Source organism: Vulpes vulpes, chromosome 2 (assembly GCF_048418805.1).
Source record: "Vulpes vulpes isolate BD-2025 chromosome 2, VulVul3, whole genome shotgun sequence".
Taxonomy (NCBI): domain Eukaryota; kingdom Metazoa; phylum Chordata; class Mammalia; order Carnivora; family Canidae; genus Vulpes; species Vulpes vulpes.
In genome coordinates this window covers 120449796-120469684 of record NC_132781.1, presented here as the reverse complement: position 1 = coordinate 120469684, position 19889 = coordinate 120449796, and the positions used below count along the sequence as shown (strand labels likewise).

General features: G+C 44.9%; 1 protein-coding gene and 1 pseudogene across 16 annotated transcripts in view; both read right to left on the bottom strand.

Moving 5' to 3' along the window:
* Nucleotides 1–19889, bottom strand: part of LOC112934395 (protocadherin gamma-C4) — a 186454-nt gene that overhangs the window by 87127 nt on the left and 79438 nt on the right. The window contains exons 1-2 of one of the 16 annotated variants that reach the window (XR_011999994.1): nt 5276–9587; nt 3375–3561 (exon numbers count right to left, since the gene is read on the bottom strand). The exons of 12 other annotated variants lie outside the window; for them this stretch is intronic. Coding sequence is in view for 3 of the 4 variants with exons in the window: in XM_026017869.2 (XP_025873654.1) it covers nt 633–3062 (2430 nt within the window). In the remaining variant the exon portion in view is untranslated. Of the gene's footprint in view, nt 1–632; nt 3322–3374; nt 3562–5275; nt 9588–16109; nt 19283–19889 lie in introns of those variants that run through there. 3 more of the 16 variants (XM_026017924.2, XM_026017876.2, XM_026017869.2) reach the window with 3 other exon arrangements.
* Nucleotides 10394–13218, bottom strand: LOC112934549 (protocadherin gamma-A9-like; annotated as a pseudogene).

Below are 19889 nucleotides of genomic sequence, written 5' to 3'. Positions count from 1 at the left end.
TGTGATTACACTTGGAAATATTTAAGCACACATTATTATCACATTGTTATCAATTGTCAATAGAATATTAATGAAAAATTCAAATCTATCTAGGAAGCATATTTAGCTGTAACTATCACTACAAGGTATAGGTTGAAAAGAAAACCACAAAGGTGTTGGGAAGAACATTGAGGAATCTTGTATTTGGGTTGTTTCCAATGAAGCTAATGCTTTTAGTTCTGATATTCACCTATTCTTACCAGACCCGCCTTCAAAACAAGAGCTAGGGTTGCCTAAGGAGGATTTCAACATGTGGCCAACAGAAGTGCACATAAATTGACAGACACTTCTATATGAGAGTCCTCTCAGGGACTGTCATACTATACTAAACAAAACTATAAAGTAGAAGGTTCTGCAAGGCAAACCATAACAGCTTGTAACCATAGGCCTTCACTGGGATTAAGTGAATGTTGACCGGAAAGCAAACATATTAACCTTACTAACCATCAAGTTCTGTTCTTCTTTTAACAAGAAACAAATATCACTCAAACGGAGGAAAAAGTGAAAATATAGATTGAAATATTCTATCATTATGCTGTAAACCTAAAAGTGATACCAATTATAATTCTTAAAAGAAAGAGAGTAAAACTCACTGGAGCCAAAGGGGTGTCTTCTATAGGAAACTTCGAATCATCCAACAAAGACAAAGGATCCTTTTTCTCACAGCTCTCCTGGCTGAGGAGCGTGTCCACATAGTTGGGCTGCGGGAAGATCATGTGACTCTCCCGCGAGCCCGCGGTCAGGGACACCTCGTGAGAATAGGTCTGCAGGAACGCCCGCACCCCGTCCACGCCCACAAACTGCGAGGCCGAGGCCGGCACGCCCAGCAGCCCTCCTCCTGCAGCCTGGAGCAGACGCGACGCGTGCCAGCGCCTCAGCCTGAGCGCCAGCAGCACGATGACAAAGGCGAGGAAGACGCAGGAGACTGAGGCCACAGCCACCACCAGGTACAGCGTGAGGTCTGAAGCTTGGGAGTCACGTGGGGCTTCCAGGCTGCCCAAGTCAGCCAGGACATCTGGGATGCTGTCAGCAATGGCCACAGTGAGCGTGATGGTGGCCGAGAGAGGGGGCTGGCCGTGGTCCTGCACCGCCACCACCAGGCTCTGCTTGAGCGCGTCTCTGTCCAGCAGGGCCCGAGCTGTGCGCACCTCTCCCGTGTGCAGCCCCACCTGGAAGAGCCCAGGCTCGCTGGCCTTGAGCAGGTGGTAGGACAGCCAGGCGTTCTGGCCTGAGTCTCTGTCCACTGCCACCACTTTGGTGACCAGGTAGCCAGGCTCTGCATATCGGGGAGCCAGCTCCACACCAGTGGAGCCATCGATGGGGAGGGTAGGGTACAGGATCTCTGGTGCATTGTCATTCTGGTCCAGCACGAATATACTCAATGACATATTGCTGCTGAGTGGTGGGTCCCCACTGTCAGTGGCAATCACCTGAATCTGTAGATCACGAAACTGTTCATAGTCAAAGGATCTCAGTGCATACAGGACTCCTGTGTCTGAGTTTATAGAGATATAGGAGGATAGAGGTGCTTCCTGGAAAGTGTTTTCAGCTAGGGAGTAAATAACCTGAGCATTCTCTTTGCTGTCTGGGTCTAGTGCAGTTACCGAGAAGATGGAGGCACCTCTAGGGTTGTTCTCCAAGATATAGGTGAAGTAGGAGATGTGGGAAAAGGTGGGTGGGTTATCATTAATATCTGCCACTTGCAGGGTGAAGTGAGTGTCCGTTAATAGGGGTGGATTTCCTCCATCCGTGGCTGTCACTGTGATATTGTAAGAGGATACCTGTTCCCTGTCCAGGGTTCTGTGTGTCACCAGCCTATAATAACTGTCGATGGATTTTTCTAACTTAAATGGTAGATCCCCTGATATTGAACAGGTGACCTGTCCATTCTGTCCAGAGTCTGGATCATGCACATTTAAAAGAGCTATAACAGTCCCCAGAGGTGAGTCTTCCAATAGGGGACTAAACAGAGATGTAACAGTCACCTCTGGACTGTTGTCATTTACATCTTCTACTGTAATAAATACTTTTGCCATTGCATGATATGCTCCTCCATCTTCTGCTTGTATTTCTAATTCATAGAAATCTGTTTCTTCATAATCTAGATTTTCTGATAATTTTATTTCCCCAGTATTTTTGTTTAGTTGGAATTTCAACAATTGTGTGTCAGGTGATTTTCGGAACGAATATGTTACTTCTCCATTGGCTCCTTCATCCTTGTCTGTGGCAGTGACTCTCAGCAGCTGTGTCCCCACAGGCAAGTTCTCCAGAACACTCACTCGATATTCTGGCAAGGTAAAGACTGGTGCGTTGTCATTCGTATCAAAGACAGTCACACTGATGAGAACCGTACCAGATAGGAGAGGGTCACCCCCGTCCAAGGCAGTGAGGACAAGATGGTGCACAGCCTCTTCCTCACGATCCAGGGCATGCTCCAACACCAGCTCCGGGTATTTGACTCCACTGGCACGGCTCTGAACTGCCAAGGAGAAGTGCTTATTGGAGCTGAGCTGGTAGCTTTGGAGGGAGTTCTCACCCACATCTGGATCAACAGCTTCCAGGAGAGGAAAACGCATTCCTGGAGCGACGTTTTCATTAATTTTTACGTCTACATTTTCTGCTTGGAATTTTGGGGCATTATCGTTGATATCAGTTACTTCTATTTCTATCCCAAAAAGTTTCACCCTATCTTCCACGAGAATGTTAAAATTCACCAGGCACCGTGGGCTCTGAGCGCAGAGCTCCTCCCGGTCTATCCTGTCCGCGGTGACCAAGCTGCCGCTTCGCGGGTTCAGAGCGAAAAGCTGTGTCCTACCTCTGGAGACGATGCGGGCTCCGCGTTCCGCCAGCTCCCAGGGCTCCAGCCCCAGGTCCTTGGCGATGTTGCCCACGAAAGAGCCTTTCTCTAACTCCTCAGGAACGGAGTAGCGGATCTGCCGGGCTTCAGCCTCCCATGACGGACCGAGAAAAAGACAGAGCAGAACCAACGCTGTGCGGTGGGAGCGGTTCCTTCTAGCAGCCATTGTTGTCTAGTCAAGGAATTCTCGCCAAGTATTCACTAGCGGGATACACAGCGAATACGCTGTGTTTTGACCGATTCCTTTTTCTTTCTCTGGCTTCAGGGTGCCTCGGTAGCCTAGGGACCTTAAATTCTGGAGACAGTTTCGCTGAAGCCCAGCAGCCAGTCTGTAGAAACTGAGGAGCTTTGTGTAGTCAGAGCCCTGAAAATCCGGATTGAGCACAGGCTGTCTATCTCACCTAGTAGGTGAACAGCGGCGCTCAGAGTCCTCAGGAGTTACTGCACCCACTATGTATGCAATGGAAAAAAACGCTACTCTTTGTTGGATATTTTATTTTACAAAACTTTTTTGTTTTCTCAGCTGATATTCCTTAAGCCATCTACTATTTGTAGGTTTCTCACTGAGTAGGATAAATGGAATGAAAGTACTATAAAATATCAAATGAAAGTAACTGGTCAAATCCATATTTGCAATACTCATTTTCTCAGTAGAAATGTACCCACTAGGATCCCTGGGTGGCGCAGCGGTTTGGCGCCTGTCTTTGGCCCAGGGCGCGATCCTGGAGACCCGGGATTGAATCCCACATCGGGCTCCCAGTGCATGGAGCCTGCTTCTCCCTCTGCCTATGTCTCTGCCTCTCTCTCTCTCTCTGTGACTATCATAAATAAATAAAAAATTAAAAAAATTTTAAAAAAAGAAACGTACCCACTGTAAAAGGTTAAATAATGCCTATTTTATTTCCTACAAGCTTCTAACTATATTCAGAAGAGTCTTACAATTTTATTTGAAATTTTGATTGAAATGATCTCAGTATGTTTAATAGACATTCATATAGACACTGTATGAGATATACCCTTTATAATTCACTTTTTTTAATTTGAGCTTTAAGCTAATTAACCAGTTAATTAAATTTGTTTAGCATGAATATTGTGGAAGAGGTTTTCAAAATACTTTTTCTTTCTTTTTTTCTTTCTTTTTTTTTGTTCATGAGAAACACACACACACACAGAGGCAGACATAGGTAGAGGGAGAAGCAGGCTCCCTGTGGGGAGCCTGATGCTGGACTCAATCCCACTACCCCCAGATCACGACCTGAGGCAAAGGCAGAAGCTCAATCACTGAGCCACCCAGGTGCCCCAATATTCTTATTTCTAAAACAGTTTTATTGAGCCTTTGTGAATTTTTTGAAAAAACATTTGTTATTATAGGCATATATAATTAGAAGCTAATCTGGCCTATTTAAATTAATTGAGCAAGTAACCACAAACTAAAAGAAATATAACGTGCCTGTGTTGTAATGGGAAGAAAAATATCTATAAGAATTTCAAGCTACACTTTTTACAAAGTTAGAATAGTGATGTACTTAAAAAAAAGATTTTATTTATTTATTTGACAGAAAGAGAGCACAAGTAGGGGGAGCTGCAGAGGGAGGGGGAGAAGCAAGCTCTTCACCCAGCAGGGAGGCCATGGGATCCTGTCCTGAGGTGAAGGCAGATACTTCACCAACTGAGCCACCCAGATACCCCTAGGTTCACATTTTTTATTTAGAGAACAAGTTCAGAAATGTTTATGTCACTATACCCCCAAGTATGGAACTCTTAAAAGATTTTATATTTTGTCTTGAAAGACAAAATCAGACAATCAGAGACAAAGTACAAAAGGCAATATTTCATTTGCTTTCTTGGAAATTATCTTGCAATGTAGAAGATAAAAGATTAGGAAAGAGTACAATTTGAGCTCCAAGGAAAGATGAACATAAGAAGACGAGAAAACCCAAAAGTTGAAGAGAAAAATTCTTCTAGGTAGTTAGTATTAAGTTCTGGGGAGCATTGAAAACTTGGCAATGGAAAACAAGGTTGACTCATCTCCTAAGGAAAATAACTTTGCATAGAATTTCAGAGACTTGTTGATCTGCACCCAGCTTGCTTAGTTTTTTAAATTACTAAAATAAATGGAAGTACCTAAATATACCCAGGACATTATTTGCAATAAATGTTTCTTTGAAAAAAGCACTTCCTTTGATAATGGGTAGCTTAATATAATTTTTTTTTAAATTTTTATTTATTTATGTATTATAGTCACAGAGAGAGAGAGAGGCAGAGACACAGGCAGAGGGAGAAGCAGGCTCCATGCACTGGGAGCCCGATGTGGGATTCGATCCCGGGTCTCTAGGATCGCGCCCCGGGCCAAAGGCAGGCGCTAAACCGCTGCGCCACCCAGGGATCCCTGATAATGGGTAGCTTAATATTATTAAACTCAAAACATATAAGTAGGATATGGAAAATTCATCTTAAGTCTTATCAGATTTGAATAATTACTCATTATTTTTTTTGGTAAGAAGTCACTACCTGTTTTGCTAATCTGAACTTGACTAGATATCTCCAATTTAGTGACATTATTTCTGAATTATAGAGCAACTTATGAAACGAGTAAATCTTGAAAAATATAATCCACAGAGTAAACACTGAGAACACAAAACGATGATTAGTTACAGAAATAAGAGAAACTAGCAGAATATTAAAGAAGACACAAAAGTGGAACTCACCTGTGTGAGAGTCTCAGGATGTGCAGTCAAATCATGCCCATCCTGAAGTGGAATTAAGGCCCCAGATGAATCATTGCAGAGTAGTATATCTTGTCCTGAACTCAACTGCTCGTTACATTTCAGAAAATTAAACTCTGTCTTTCCAGTATGGGCAACACACAAATTGTAGGAATAAGGCAAAGTCCCTTCACTATAGTTGGGAGGAACCACAGGTCCGGACTTGACACACAGACCAGGCTGAAGGCAGCCCCAGGTGGTGGAGCTGGAGGAGCGTCCCAGGCGCAGGGCAACCGCCAGAATCACCGCGAGGAGGAAGAGCACGGAGATCAAGGCCAAAGCCACCACCAGGTAGAACTGCAGCTCAACCTGGGGATCAGCGGGCGCCTGGCGCTCGCTGACGTCTGGCAGCGCCTCCTGCAAGCTGTCAGCGAAAACCAGGAGCAGCGTGGCTGTGGCCGACAGGGGCGGCTGTCCCCCATCCCGCACAGCGACCAGCAGGCGCTGGCGGGCCGCGTCCCTGTCGCCCAAGGCACGCGCCGTGCGCACCTCGCCCGTGCGCAGCCCCAGGCTGAAGAGTCCCGGCTCGCTGGCCTGCAGCACGTGGTATGACAGCCAGGCATTGTGTCCCGAGTCGGCGTCCACCGCCACCACCTTGGTGACCAGGTAGCCGGGCTGCGCGGCGCGCGGCACCGTGTCGAAGAGCGCCGAGCCGTCGGGCCCCAGCGCCGGGTACAGCACCCGCGGCGCGTTGTCGTTGCGGTCGCCCACCAACACGCGCAGGCTCACGTTGGCGCTGAGCGCGGGCGAGCCCTGGTCGCGGGCCTGCAGGGTCAGCTCGAAGGCGCGCAGCTGCTCGTGGTCGAAGGCGCGCTGCGCGAACACCACGCCGCTCTGCGCGCTCACCGACACGTAGGACGCCAGCGCCCGTGGCTCCAGGTCGCTGGCCACGATGGAGTAGGAGACGCGGCCGTTGGGCCCCAGGTCGGGGTCGGTGGCGCTGACTTGGGCGATGGAGGCTCCAGGAGGGTTGTTTTCGGCCACGTGGACCACGTAGGAGGCCTGGTGGAAAACTGGCGCGTTGTCGTTGACATCCCCGATGTGCAGGGTGATGGTAGTGCTGGAGGAGAGTGGAGGCTTTCCCCTATCAGTGGCTGTTATGGTGACGTTGTATTGGGGAGTGTGCTCTCGATCTAAGGCTCCATCTGTAACCAGCTTGTAGTAATTATTAGATGAAGAATGAATCTTAAACGGAATATCTCTACTTAAATTACATGTGACTTCTCCATTTTCCCCAGAATCCTGGTCCTGTGTTTTGAAGAGAGCCACGACCATTCCTGGATGGGAATCCTCCAAAATTTCATCAGAGAGAGAAGTGATGATTATTTCCGGGTCATTATCGTTTTCATCTAGGATTTCTATGATTACTTTACATTGGGTAGAGAGACCACCTCCATCCCTTGCCTCCACTTCCATGGTGTATCTTTCTGTATCTTCAAAATCCAGTGGCTGGTTATTCTTAATCATACCTGTTTTCTCATCCAGTGAGAACATGTGCCTTGTACTCTGAGCAGTGCTCCTGAAATAGTAGTTTACTTCTGCATTGATGCCCTCATCTTTGTCAGTGGCTGTCACCTGCAACACAGAGGATCCGGGGGGCAGATTCTCACTAACACTGATAGTATATTCATTTTTGCTAAACACTGGGAAGTTATCATTGGCATCCCTGACAAAGATTTCTATTCGAGTGGTGGCACTTTTTGATGGGTTCCCCCCGTCCAAGGCTGTCAGTATCAAGCGATGAGAACGCTGTTCTTCACGGTCTAGGAGCTTCTCCAAAGATAACTCTGGGTATTTACCACCATCAGAATTAACTCTAACCATTAATGAGAAATAAGGGTTAGGATTTATCTGATAATCTTTAACTGAGTTCGTGTTTATATCGGGGTCAGTGGCAGGGTCAAGAGATATTCGTGCACCTTCGGATACAGATTCACTGATTTCTAAGTTTATTTCATCTTTATGGAATTGAGGGGCATGGTCGTTAATGTCCTCAACAACCACAATGATATGAAAAATATTTAAAGGATTTTCCACCACGGCTTCCAACTGCAACTCACATCTTCTTCTCTCTTTGCATATCTGCTCACGGTCTATTCGGTCTTTCACAAGTAAGTCCCCGCTCTCTGCGTCTACGTTGAAAAGCAGCTTCTCCGCACTAACTCGCAGCTTCCGAGCCGACACATCCAGGACGCTGAGCCCAAGATCCTTGGCGAGGTTCCCCACCACCGAGCCCTTGGCCAGTTCCTCGGGAATCGAGTAGCGGATGGGCTCGCAGAGCGCGGGGTAGAACAAAGGTAGCAGGAAGGGAAACAGTACTTGCCGCCTGCCGGCTGGCCGCCTCCGAACACAGCTCCCTCCCATTGCGTGCTCTAGTTCTCGCTGGGTCCCAGTCTTTCCGGAAAGCTGAAGAAACTGCAATCCGCGGCGTCACTAGAAGAACATTCCGCCCATGACAGGCGGCGCTGGGAATTCGTGGTTGTTGGGCAGTCTGCGCGGCTCGGAGCCTCAGTGTGTGAGCGGGTTTCCTTCCGTATGTGTTGGTGACTGCGCAGGAAAGCCCAGGCTGGAGACTGAGGAATCCCGAGCGACTGCGCTTGCCCTGTACTGGCCGACAGCGGCGCCCAGAGGCCCCGTGTGGAACCGCAGTCTGGTTCCTCGAATCCAATTTTTCTCTAGAATATCTCTAGAATATTTATATTGCTCTTCGAAATTCCTATATATTTCTATATAGTCCCTATACTCTGAGAAGTGCTCCTGATGTAGTATTTTACTTCTGCATTGGCCTACTTATCCCAGTAAGTGGCTTTACTGCAACACCGGTGAGCTGGGAGCTGATTGTATATAGAGAGAAATAGAGAAATGTATACAAGAGAAATATGTGTGTGTGCGGAGAGAGAGGGTATGTATATATTGCTCTTTGAAAATGCACTTATATAATAGCTCCAAATTTTAGTTTTACTGAAGTATTACAGCATATATGCTTAGTTTTTTTTAAAAAAAGATTTTATTTATTCATGAAAGACACAGAGAGAGGCAGAGACACAGGCAGAGGAAGAAGCAGGCTCCCTGAAGGGAGCCCAATGCAAGACTCTATCCCAGGACCCCAGGATCACAACCCCAGTCAAAGGCACTCAACCACTGAGCCACCCAGGTGCCCCTATATACTTAGTTTTTTAAAAGAAATTTATTATGGAAAAAATTTCAAACTTATACAAAAGTAGGGAGTATTATTATTGAATCTTCGCATATTTGTCACCCAACAGCAATAATGATCAACACAAGGCCGTCTTCATTTAAAATATATAGTAAGCCCTCATTATTTTGAAGCAAATCCAAGATATTTTAATTCTTAAGATGAAACATTAAGATAAGCAAGGATTTTATCTTTAAGCCTATTTTGTTATATAAATTGTGACCAATGCAAAAGTCCTATCTTGTTTGAGAAAAGTAAAATTCAGCATTTTACACTCTGCCCAGTTATCCACGCAGTGAGCTTGCAAATGGTATTATTAATGGTAGAGAATAGTAGTTACATATCATGATATACAAGCCATCATCAATATCTGTTCTTTTTCCCACATTAACGCATATTTAATATTTATGAATACTAAGTCCCAATGGTTACTCCCCAGGACAGAAATGTCAAGTGATGGTTTCCCAACATAACGATAAAAAATATGACCCTCATGCTTTAGTTTTTTCTTACTAGCTTAGGATTAGAGTATTTGAAATAATTATAATGTCTGAATGTCATAATAGTTTTCCAGACTTTTTAACCCTATAGCCAGCATGTTTAGAATATTTTGAGTCAACTTCAAAGCTTATTTTTAAAGTCTCCTGGAGGGGGGCCTGGGTGGCTCAGTTGGTTAAGCCTCTGACTCTTGATTTTGCTCAGGTCATGATCTCTGCATCTTGATATCCAGCCCCCCTTCAGGCTCCTCACTGAGTGGAGAGTCTGCTTAAGATTCTCTCCCCCTCTGTCTGCTCCACCCCCTTTCACTCTCAAAAAATTAATAAAAAAATAAAGACTGCTGGAATGTCTTTTATTACTTAAAATGACACTATGTTTAAAATCAAATACTGTTTTCCTTATAGCTAAAAGCTAATAAACTATTTTTAGAACTTTTCCCGGCAGTTCCTGAAAATGTTTTCCTAAACTGTCTCCCTTATCCAGATTTATTTCTAGCCTGTAGGTTGGAGAATTGAGCCATAAGAAAACAGATAATTGAGGAATAATGTTTATCTCCCTTGGTTTTTCCTCTCAGTGTTCATTCTCAGAAACGCCTCTAAGTGAAGTATCATTCTCCTTCAGAAATGATCTTTATTCAAACAACCTCTACAAATATGTGATCTGAAAAACAAAACCTCAAAGGCGTATTGTCCTATCAGAGAAACAGAAAAGCAAAAAAAGTCTGGGCTTTCACTTTCTTCAAGAAGAATGGATGTGTTTTCTCACTAATGTGCCTTTACAAAATCAGTATGAGCTGTAGTTATGTTTCAGCAGTATGTAAGAGGTTCAAAGATATGTAAGAAGTTCACAATGGGACCACTAAAGATAACAATAGTAAATTTGGGGGATGGAAAACTACCCTACCTCTAAGAATTAATAGTAAACTGATAACCAACCAAGCAACCCCACCCAAATAGCCCATTTCAATGCTCAGTAATGGGAGTAGTCCCATGAAGAAGGTTTCCATTGACCCTCGATTAATTATGAGAAAGTGAAAATTTTGTCAGTGATATAACCAATTAATGCCTCCTATAGATGTTAGAGGAAAAATTAGGCCCAGTGAAAACTCTGTGTGAAATATGTTAACACACATGTATGTGTTAATCTTATATTAATGGTGTATCATACCTTAAGTGCAAAACTTGAAGAGAAAACCAATTATAATAGAAAATAAAGGAAAAATGGAACTTACTGATACCAAAGAGGTGTTTTCTATAGGAAACTTAGAATCATCTGAAACACATAAAAGGTCATTTTTCTTCCAGCCCTCTGGCTGATCAGCATGGGCTGGGGAAAGATCACGTGACTCTCCCAGGAGTCCACCATGAATGAAGCTTCCTGGGAATAAGTCGGCAGAAAAGCCAATACCCGGTCCATACACACAAAGTGAGAAGAAAGCGCACCAGCCAATCCAACTCCCAAAGCATGGAATAGATGTGAGGTGTGCCAGTGCCACCACCTGAGTGCCAGCAACACAATGACAAAGGTGAGGAAGAGCCAGGAGATTGCAGGCACTGCCACCACTAAGTATAAGGTGAGATCTGAGGTCTCTGGGTGTGCAGAGACCTCCAGACTGTTAAAGTCAGCCAGCACATCTGGAATGTTGCCAAGGTCACAGTGAGTGTGAATAGTGGGTGAGAGAGGGGGATGATCTACCACCAGGTTCCGCTGGAGCGTGTCTCTGTCCAGAAAGCCCTGTACCTCAAAGAGCCCAAGTTCATTGGCCTTGAGCAGGTGGTACGACAGCCAGGCATTCTGACCTGAGTCTCTTTCTACAGCCACCACCTTGGTTACCAGGTAGCCAGGTTCTGGATACTGGAATGTCAGCTCCACACTGGTGGTACCATCAGTGGCGGAGAGTGAGGTACAGGATCTTTGGTGCATTGTCCAGCACAAACAAGTTCAGTGACACGTTGCTAATGGTGGGTTCCCCCTGTGGCTTGCCCTCACTTGCATTTAAAGATCATGAAACTGCTCAAAGGTGAAGGAGCGCAGCATGTATATCATGCCAGTGTCGGAGTTGATGCAGATATAGGAAGAAAGAGGCGATACTTGGATAGTGTCCTCAGCCAAGGTGTAAATAACACCAGGGTGTTCTCATTGCTGTCAGTGTCATGGGCTGTCACCAAGAAGATGAAGATGCCTCTAAGGTTGTTTGCAGGGAGACATCAGTCTGTCTCCTCATACTCAGTCGTAGGAGTTTCCAGAGAAGGAAGGTGGGCTATCCTTGATGTTGAAGGTGTACGTTGATGTAAATTTCTATGGACAAGGGCGAGTCCTCTGTCTGTTGGTTACTGTGATGTGATATTCAGAAGGCTTTTCCCCCCTCTGTTAAGAATGTGGACTGTCAACAATCTATAATAATCTATTAAATTTCCTAATTGAAAAGGTAAATTATGAGGTGTGTGTGTAACAGACAACTTAACCATTCTTCCCAGAGTCTCAGTCATGCAAATTCAAGAAGGCAATTACTGTCCTAGGAAGAGTATTTTCCAAGACTGAACTAAACAGAGATGTAATGATCACTTCCAGTCTATTGTCCTTTACATCTTCCACGAAAATGAGTATTCTGGTCCTCCCCAAAAGTGCTGCTCCATCTTCAGCTTGTATTTCCATTTCATAAAGTGCACATTCTGGGATGCCTGGGTGGCTCAGAGGTTGAGCGTCTGCCTTTGGACCAGGGCGTGATCCTGGAGTCCTGGGATCGAGTCCCACATCAGGCTCCTGCATGGAGCCTGCTTCTCTCTCTGCCTACGTCTCTGTCTCTGTCTCTCTGTGTCTCTCATGAATAAATAAATAAAATATTTTTTAAAAAAATAAAATGCACATTCTTCATAGTCTAGATCCCCTGCTGTTGATATTTCCCCAGTATATTCATTAAACTGGAATAACGGAGATTGTTTTTCACTAATTTTCCAGAATCTGTAGACCACTTCTCCCCTGGCTCCCTCATCTGGGTCGCTGGCACTCACAGCAAGCAGCCTGGGGGCACGTTCTTTGGAACTTTCGGTAAGGTAAATCGGTAGAGTAAAAACCGGGGCATTGTCGTTTGTATCCAACACCTTCACGTGGATGTACACGGTGTTGGATGGAGCAACGCGGGTCACCACCGTCAGCGGCGCTGAGGACCAGGTGGTGAACAGCCTCTTCCTCGCGGTCCAGGGCCTACTCCAGTACCAGCTCTGGGTGTAGAGTTCCATCCTCTCCAGTTTGCACGTCCAGGGAGAAGAGGCGATTGGGGCTGAACTGGTAGCTCTGTAAGGAATTCATGCCCACATCCGGGTCAACAGCCTCCGGGAGGGGATGTGTTCCACGCACAGTGATTTCATTAATTTTCATTTCCAGCTTCTCAGCCTGGAATTGTGGCGCACTGTCGTTTATAGCAGTCACTTCTACTTCTATTCTGTAATGTTTTACTCCGTCTTCCACCTGGACTTCAAAGTTCACCAGGCACCGCGCGCTCCCTCCCGGTCTATCCTGTCCGCGGTGATCAAGCTGCTGCTTCGTGAAAATCTGTGTCCTACCTCTGGAGAGGATGCGGACTCCGCGCTCCGCCAGCTCCCGGGGCTCCAGCCCCAGATCACTGGAGATGTCCCTACACGATATAGTCGTTTTCTGTCTCTTTAGGCACCGAATAGCAGATCTGGCTGGCTCTGATCTCCCACAGCCTGTCCAGGAAAAGGCACAGCAGAACCAGTCCTTAGCGGGGCGGGAGACTCAGTGGAGTGGCCATTGTTGCTTCATTATGTATTTTTTTTTTCCAGAAAGCTTTCTGTGCAAATTGACTCCTTAGGTTCTCTTTTTCCTTCTGCAAATTACGATGATCTTTTTTTCTTAGGAGAAACCAAAGAGCCCCAAGTTAAGAGGGTGAGTTCTGTTGCAGCTTTTGCTGCGATTCCCGGCATCTGTGAGGCTCTGCGTAGCTGTAGATCGTAACTTCCGGAAAGGAGAGAGCTCATTTAGCTTTTCTTAGAGCTGGCGAACAGCGGCGCTTAGAGTCCTAATCTGTCACTACACCCACTGAGATGATGATTATAGATGACTAAACAAATACTTTTCTAACCATGATTGTGGACTTGTCTGTTTCTTGCATTCTCACTTCAAAAGCAAATACCGTTTCTGGATATGTTAGTTGAAAATGAAGTAGAATGAAGCTTCTATTAATACACGTTAAGTCGCCGTTTCTTTCTTTTTCTTTTTTTTTTTTAAAGATTTTAAAAAATTTATTCATGAGACACACACACACACACACACACACACACACACACACACACACACAGAGGCCGACACAGGCAGAGGGAGAAGGAGGCTCCATGCAGGGAGCCTGACGCGGGACTCCATCCCAGAACTCCAGGATCACACCCTGGGTGCAAGGCAGGCACAAAACCTGCTGAGCCACCCAGGGATCTCCTCTTTTTTTTAAGGAGGCTCCACGCCCAGCACGGAGCTGAATGTAGGCCTTGAATTTAGGACCCTGAGATCAAGACCCAAGCTGAGAGCAAGAGTCAGAGGTTTAACCGACTGAGCCACCTGGGTCCCCCCAACATTTTTTCTTAATATCAGATTAACTTATTCTTTGTAGAATTTTTTTTCTTCGTGGTAGAATTTTGCTCTTATTTTATATATGTAAATTATTCTAATTTCCTTTTTATAATGCTTCAAAATTTTTCTATATGTCATTTTTCTGAGGTAACTAAGATGTGCAATCCTCTGGAAATACATTCATATTTTTCTTAGTTTTATACATTACACATACATTACATAAGTTATATTGAGTGAATATATGGACTATTTACTTTGAAATTGTTTTATAAGGTTAATTTATTCAGATAGTAAATTTGCTGGTTTAAAGTTTCCTTAAAATTTCATTCCCCAAAATAATTTTAATTAGGCAAGAGTAATAGATTTTCTTACCTAATATTGATAAATTTTGAAAGAATTATTTTTAAGTTACATATTTGTGGATGTTAAACATTTATGGTATTTCAAAAAATTTTTTAGTTTTCTATGTGAATACATAATGCATACACAGTCTATGGCATTTGGAATATTCAAATAAACACACAGTGAAAAGCAAGTTTCCATTTCAATCCTTCCATAAAGAAATTATGCAATTTTAAAGTAGTCTTAAACTTCTTATTTTAAAGGTCATTTAAGGGGATGCCTGGGTGGCTCAGTGGTGGTTTAGTGCCTGCCTTTGGCCCAGGGCGCGATCCTGGAGTCCCGGGATCCATCGAGTCCCACATCAGGCTCCCGGCATGGAGCCTGCTTCTCCCTCCTCCTGTGTCTCTGCCTCTCTCTCTCATAAATAAATAAATAAATAAATAAATAAATAAATAAATAAATAAATCTTTTAAAAATAAAGGTCATTTAAATCTCTGTAATAATTAGAGAGAAAAAGAGCACCAGATGTAGAACACATTACTATCACTAAAAAGCAATAAGTGTGATTACAAAAAATTCTTTCAGAGGAACCTGGCTGGTTCCAATAGTTGAACATGTGACTCTTGATTTCAGTGTGGTGAAATGAAGCCCCACACCAGACATAGAGCTTATATTAAAAAAATTCTTTCAGCAATTTGTAAAGATACCATTTATTGAAGCAACTGCTAAGAAAGACTAAGTAGAAGACCTATTCTTAAGAAATGATAACTTAGGGATGCCTGGGTGGCTGGCTCAGCTGTTGAGCATCTGGCCTTTGGCTCAGGGTGTGATCCTGGAGTTCTGGGATCGAGGCCCATATCCGGCTCCTTGCATGGAGCCTGCTTCTTCTGTCTCTGCCTCTCTCTGAGTCTCTCATGAATAAATAAAATCTTAAAAAAAGAAATGGTAACTTAGAGCATAAAATTAGTTTTTTTGTCATAAAATGGAAAATTCAGGATTCTCCTTCCCTCCTACAGATACAAGGATGAGAAAACCTCTACTCACTAATGTTTAGAGTTCCAAATAATAAGACAAATCCAGTGACTTTCCCAACATCTTCCAAAAATATAGGTCAGGAATGACAGCTAGAGATAGAGGCAAGGGCATTTCCGTTTTTTTTTTTTTTTTTTTTTTGCCAAATGTCTATTAACTATAACAGGAAGAGGAAGATTTTATTTTATTTTTTTTAAGAGGAGGATTTTAAATTCAAGAAAATTTGAAGGAATTTAGATAGTGATTGCATTTTCTGATGAGTTCACTGAGTCGCCCTCTCCCTCTCCCCTACTCAACTATTTTCTTACAATTTTAAAGTATTCAACAGTCATGACTAGGTAGATATAAGGAACTACATATGTGAAATAAACATTTAAAAAGATGGAAGCTATACTATGGAAAGAAGATGGCTAGTAGTAGTTTCTTTGCTTTAAAGGATGAATTAAATGATCACCTACTTTAAATTTAATGTTTACTTATATGTAAAAAAATTCAAGCTAAGTGAGGCAAAGAGTGGGTAAATTTGATTACCTACAAAAAATGTGAAATTTATATAATACTTTTGCTGTGATGCAAGGAGCACACTCTCACTACTTTGTAAATATGAACTTGTGCTACTGTATTATGTGTCACATAACTACTCCCAACTCACCAGTATCTTTAAGGAATGGAAATACAGCTTTCTGATGGGCTATAATATCCTTAAGAAAACTCACTACTCTTAGAAATGCAATATATTTCCGTATAAACATGAAAAATTTGATAGATGACAAGGAGTAGATACTTAAATAGAACTCACCGAGGTTAGAGTTTCAGGATCGGAAGTCGACTCATTAGTATTATAAAGTGGAAATAAGGCCCCAGATGAATCATTGCAGAGTAGTATATCTTGTCCTGAACTCAACTGCTCGTTACATTTCAGAAAATTAAACTCTGTCTTTCCAGTATGGGCAACGCACAAATTGTAGGAATAAGGCAAAGTCCCTTCACTATAGTTGGGAGGAACCACAGGTCCGGACTTGACACACAGACCAGGCTGAAAGCAGCCCCAGGTGGTGGAGCTGGAGGAGCGTCCCAGGCGCAGGGCAACCGCCAGAATCACCGCGAGGAGGAAGAGCACGGAGATCAAGGCCAAAGCCACCACCAGGTAGAACTGCAGCTCAGCCTGGGGATCAGCGGGCGCCTGGCGCTCGCTGACGTCTGGCAGCGCCTCCTGCAAGCTGTCAGCGAAAACCAGGAGCAGCGTGGCTGTGGCCGACAGGGGCGGCTGTCCCCCATCCCGCACAGCGACCAGCAGGCGCTGGCGGGCCGCGTCCCTGTCGCCCAAGGCACGCGCCGTGCGCACCTCGCCCGTGCGCAGCCCCAGGCTGAAGAGTCCCGGCTCGCTGGCCTGCAGCACGTGGTATGACAGCCAGGCATTGTGTCCCGAGTCGGCGTCCACCGCCACCACCTTGGTGACCAGGTAGCCGGGCTGCGCGGCGCGCGGCACCGTGTCGAAGAGCGCCGAGCCGTCGGGCCCCAGCGCCGGGTACAGCACCCGCGGCGCGTTGTCGTTGCGGTCGCCCACCAACACGCGCAGGCTCACGTTGGCGCTGAGCGCGGGCGAGCCCTGGTCGCGGGCCTGCAGGGTCAGCTCGAAGGCGCGCAGCTGCTCGTGGTCGAAGGCGCGCTGCGCGAACACCACGCCGCTCTGCGCGCTCACCGACACGTAGGACGCCAGCGCCCGTGGCTCCAGGTCGCTGGCCACGATGGAGTAGGAGACGCGGCCGTTGGGCCCCAGGTCGGGGTCGGAGGCGCTGACTTGGGCGATGGGGGCTCCAGGAGGGTTGTTTTCGGCCACGTGGACCACGTAGGAGGCCTGGTGGAAAACTGGCGCGTTGTCGTTGACATCCGCAATGTGCAGAGTGATGCTTATACTAGAAGAGAGGGGCGGCTTTCCCCTGTCGGTGGCTGTGATGGTGACATTGTACTCAGGGGTCTGTTCTCGGTCCAGAGTCCCGTCTATTACTAACTTATATGAATTTTTGGATGAAGAGGTAATCTGAAAAGGAACTTCACCCTCTAATCGACAATTAACCTCCCCATTCTCCCCGGAATCTTGATCATGTATTTTGATCAAAGCAATTAGCGTTCCTGGTGGTCCGTTTTCCAGAATCATTTCGGTTAGAGAATGGAATGTAACTTCTGGACTATTGTCATTTTCATCTTGAATGTTAATTTCTACCGTACATTGCGCAGCCAGTCCTCCACCATCCCTCCCTTCTACCACTATAGAATATTCCTTGGTTTCTTCGAAATCCAGCGTCCTTAGAGTTGTGATTTCCCCGGTCTTTGAATTCAGACTGAAGACTTGCCCTGTCCTGTAGAAGGAGTAAGTGATTTCAGAGTTGATGCCCTCATCTTGGTCAGTGGCTGACACCTGCAGCACTGCAGTCCCTGGGGGCACGTTTTCTGGAAGGCTTACTCTGTATATGTCCTGGTTGAAAACAGGGGGGTTATCATTGGCATCAGTGACCTGGATCTGGAGTTCAGTGGTGCCGCTGAGCGGCGGATCTCCACCATCCAAGGCAGTCAAAACTAGACAATGGTAACTCTGTTGTTCCCGGTCTAAACGTTTCTCCAGTGCCAGTTCTGGGTATTTACTGCCATCTAATTTATCTTTATTTATCAATGAGAAACGAGGGCTAAGAGAGAGTTTATAAATCTGAAGACCATTTAAGCCAATATCTGCATCTTCTGCTGCTTCTAGTATAAACCGAGTGCCTGGCACAGTAGACTCACTTATTTGCAGATCAAAAGAAGTTTGGGTGAATTTTGGCGTGTGGTCATTAATATCTTCGACGTCCACACTCACGTGATAAAAGTTCAACGGATTTTCAGCAACAGCCTCAAATTCCAGAGTACAGGCTGACTTCTTCCCGCACATCTGCTCCCGGTCTAGCCTGCTGCTCACAAGTAACTCCCCGCTCTTGGCGCTCACGGTGAAGTAAGGCTTCTCCAAACTGATGCGCAGTTGTCGAGTCGGTAACTCGTGCACGCTGAGTCCCAAATCCTTGGCGAGGTTCCCCACCACCGAACCCTCGGGCATTTCCTCGGGAATCCGGTAGCGGATCTGCTCCGAGAGCGCCCAGCAGAACAAAGACAGCAGGAAGGGAAAGAGCACTGGCAACCTCTCAGCCCAGCCCCTCTCTCCAGCGCTGCTCCCCATCCCTCTTGCTCCGCTCGGGTTGCTCACCAGCCCGGAGACGCCGGATTACAAATGATCTCTGTGCCGCAGATGTCCGGAGCTCCGAAAAGGCTGTAAGTCCTGTGTGAGGGTCGGGGTTTCTTCTTTTCCAAAGGAGGAAGTGGTGTTAAAGGCTCGGGCTAGCGAGTCTGATAGGGAAAGTGCGCTGCGGCTGCGCGAGGAGATCGCCAGTGCCCAAGCTCTCCATTTTGGCCAACAGCGGCGCCCACAGTCCGCACTAGGAAACTGCAGCCTTGGCTGCTTCAGTTTAACCAGCTACTGTAATTACAATCTAACTGAACAGCCTTGTTTTTATGTTAACATATTTAATATATTAAATTATAAAGCCTTGTTTAAGGTAGCTTTTGACATGTTTTCAAATTATTAGAAATATGTTGTTTTTTTAGAAACCTACAGATACTAGTCCATCCATTTCACCCTACTACAAACATACATTGAACTTTTGCCTTGTGCTAATTAACTGCCCTTGTCAGTGGCAATATAAAAATGAAAATTATTCTGTAAAGTTGTGCAATTTCATACATCTTCAAACATCTCCTTCTTCTGATAATATCAATCCTCTGTTTTAAAAATAATTTCTTTTTACTCTTTTAACTATCTAAGGAAGTATTCATTAAAAAATAACCCTGTCTCTATGATGCAGCCAAGAGATGATTTACTCTACCTTCTTCTTCATGTATCAAAATTACTTGGTTTACGTCATACCCAATGTATTACATTAGTTCATTCTTAAGTCACCAGGGAAATGTTTATCTATTATTCAATACAAAGTCACAAAAGAATTGTAGATCACATTACTTTCTTATCTATGTACCTATTTTGTCCGGAAGTAATAACTTTAGAATTGAGCTTATGGTAAGTTTATTCACATAAATTTACTTGGCAAATGACATTTGTTCTAATTATTTTACTCCATTTGTTGAAATTTTTAAACAATCAGTGAATGTTTTGAACAAGAGAAAAGGACTTTCCATCAGGGTAAATTTCCAAACACTTTTAAAATTGGCAAAGCGTTGGGCAGCCCGGGTGGCTCAGTGGTTTAGCACCGCCTTCATCCTAGGATGTGATCCTGGAGACCCAGGATCAAGTCCCACATCAGGCTCCCTGCATGGAGTCTGCTTCTCCCTCTGCCAGTGTCCATTCCCCACCCCCCCCATGAATAAATAAATAAAATCTTAAAAAAATAAAAATAGCATAGTGTCAATAATATAGTTATTCCCTCAAATATCTGTGCACACACACTACAGAAACTATGAAGTTAAATCCCACCCACAGTACATGCAAAATAGGAAGACACACTACAGAAAATATGAAGTTAAATCCCACCCACAG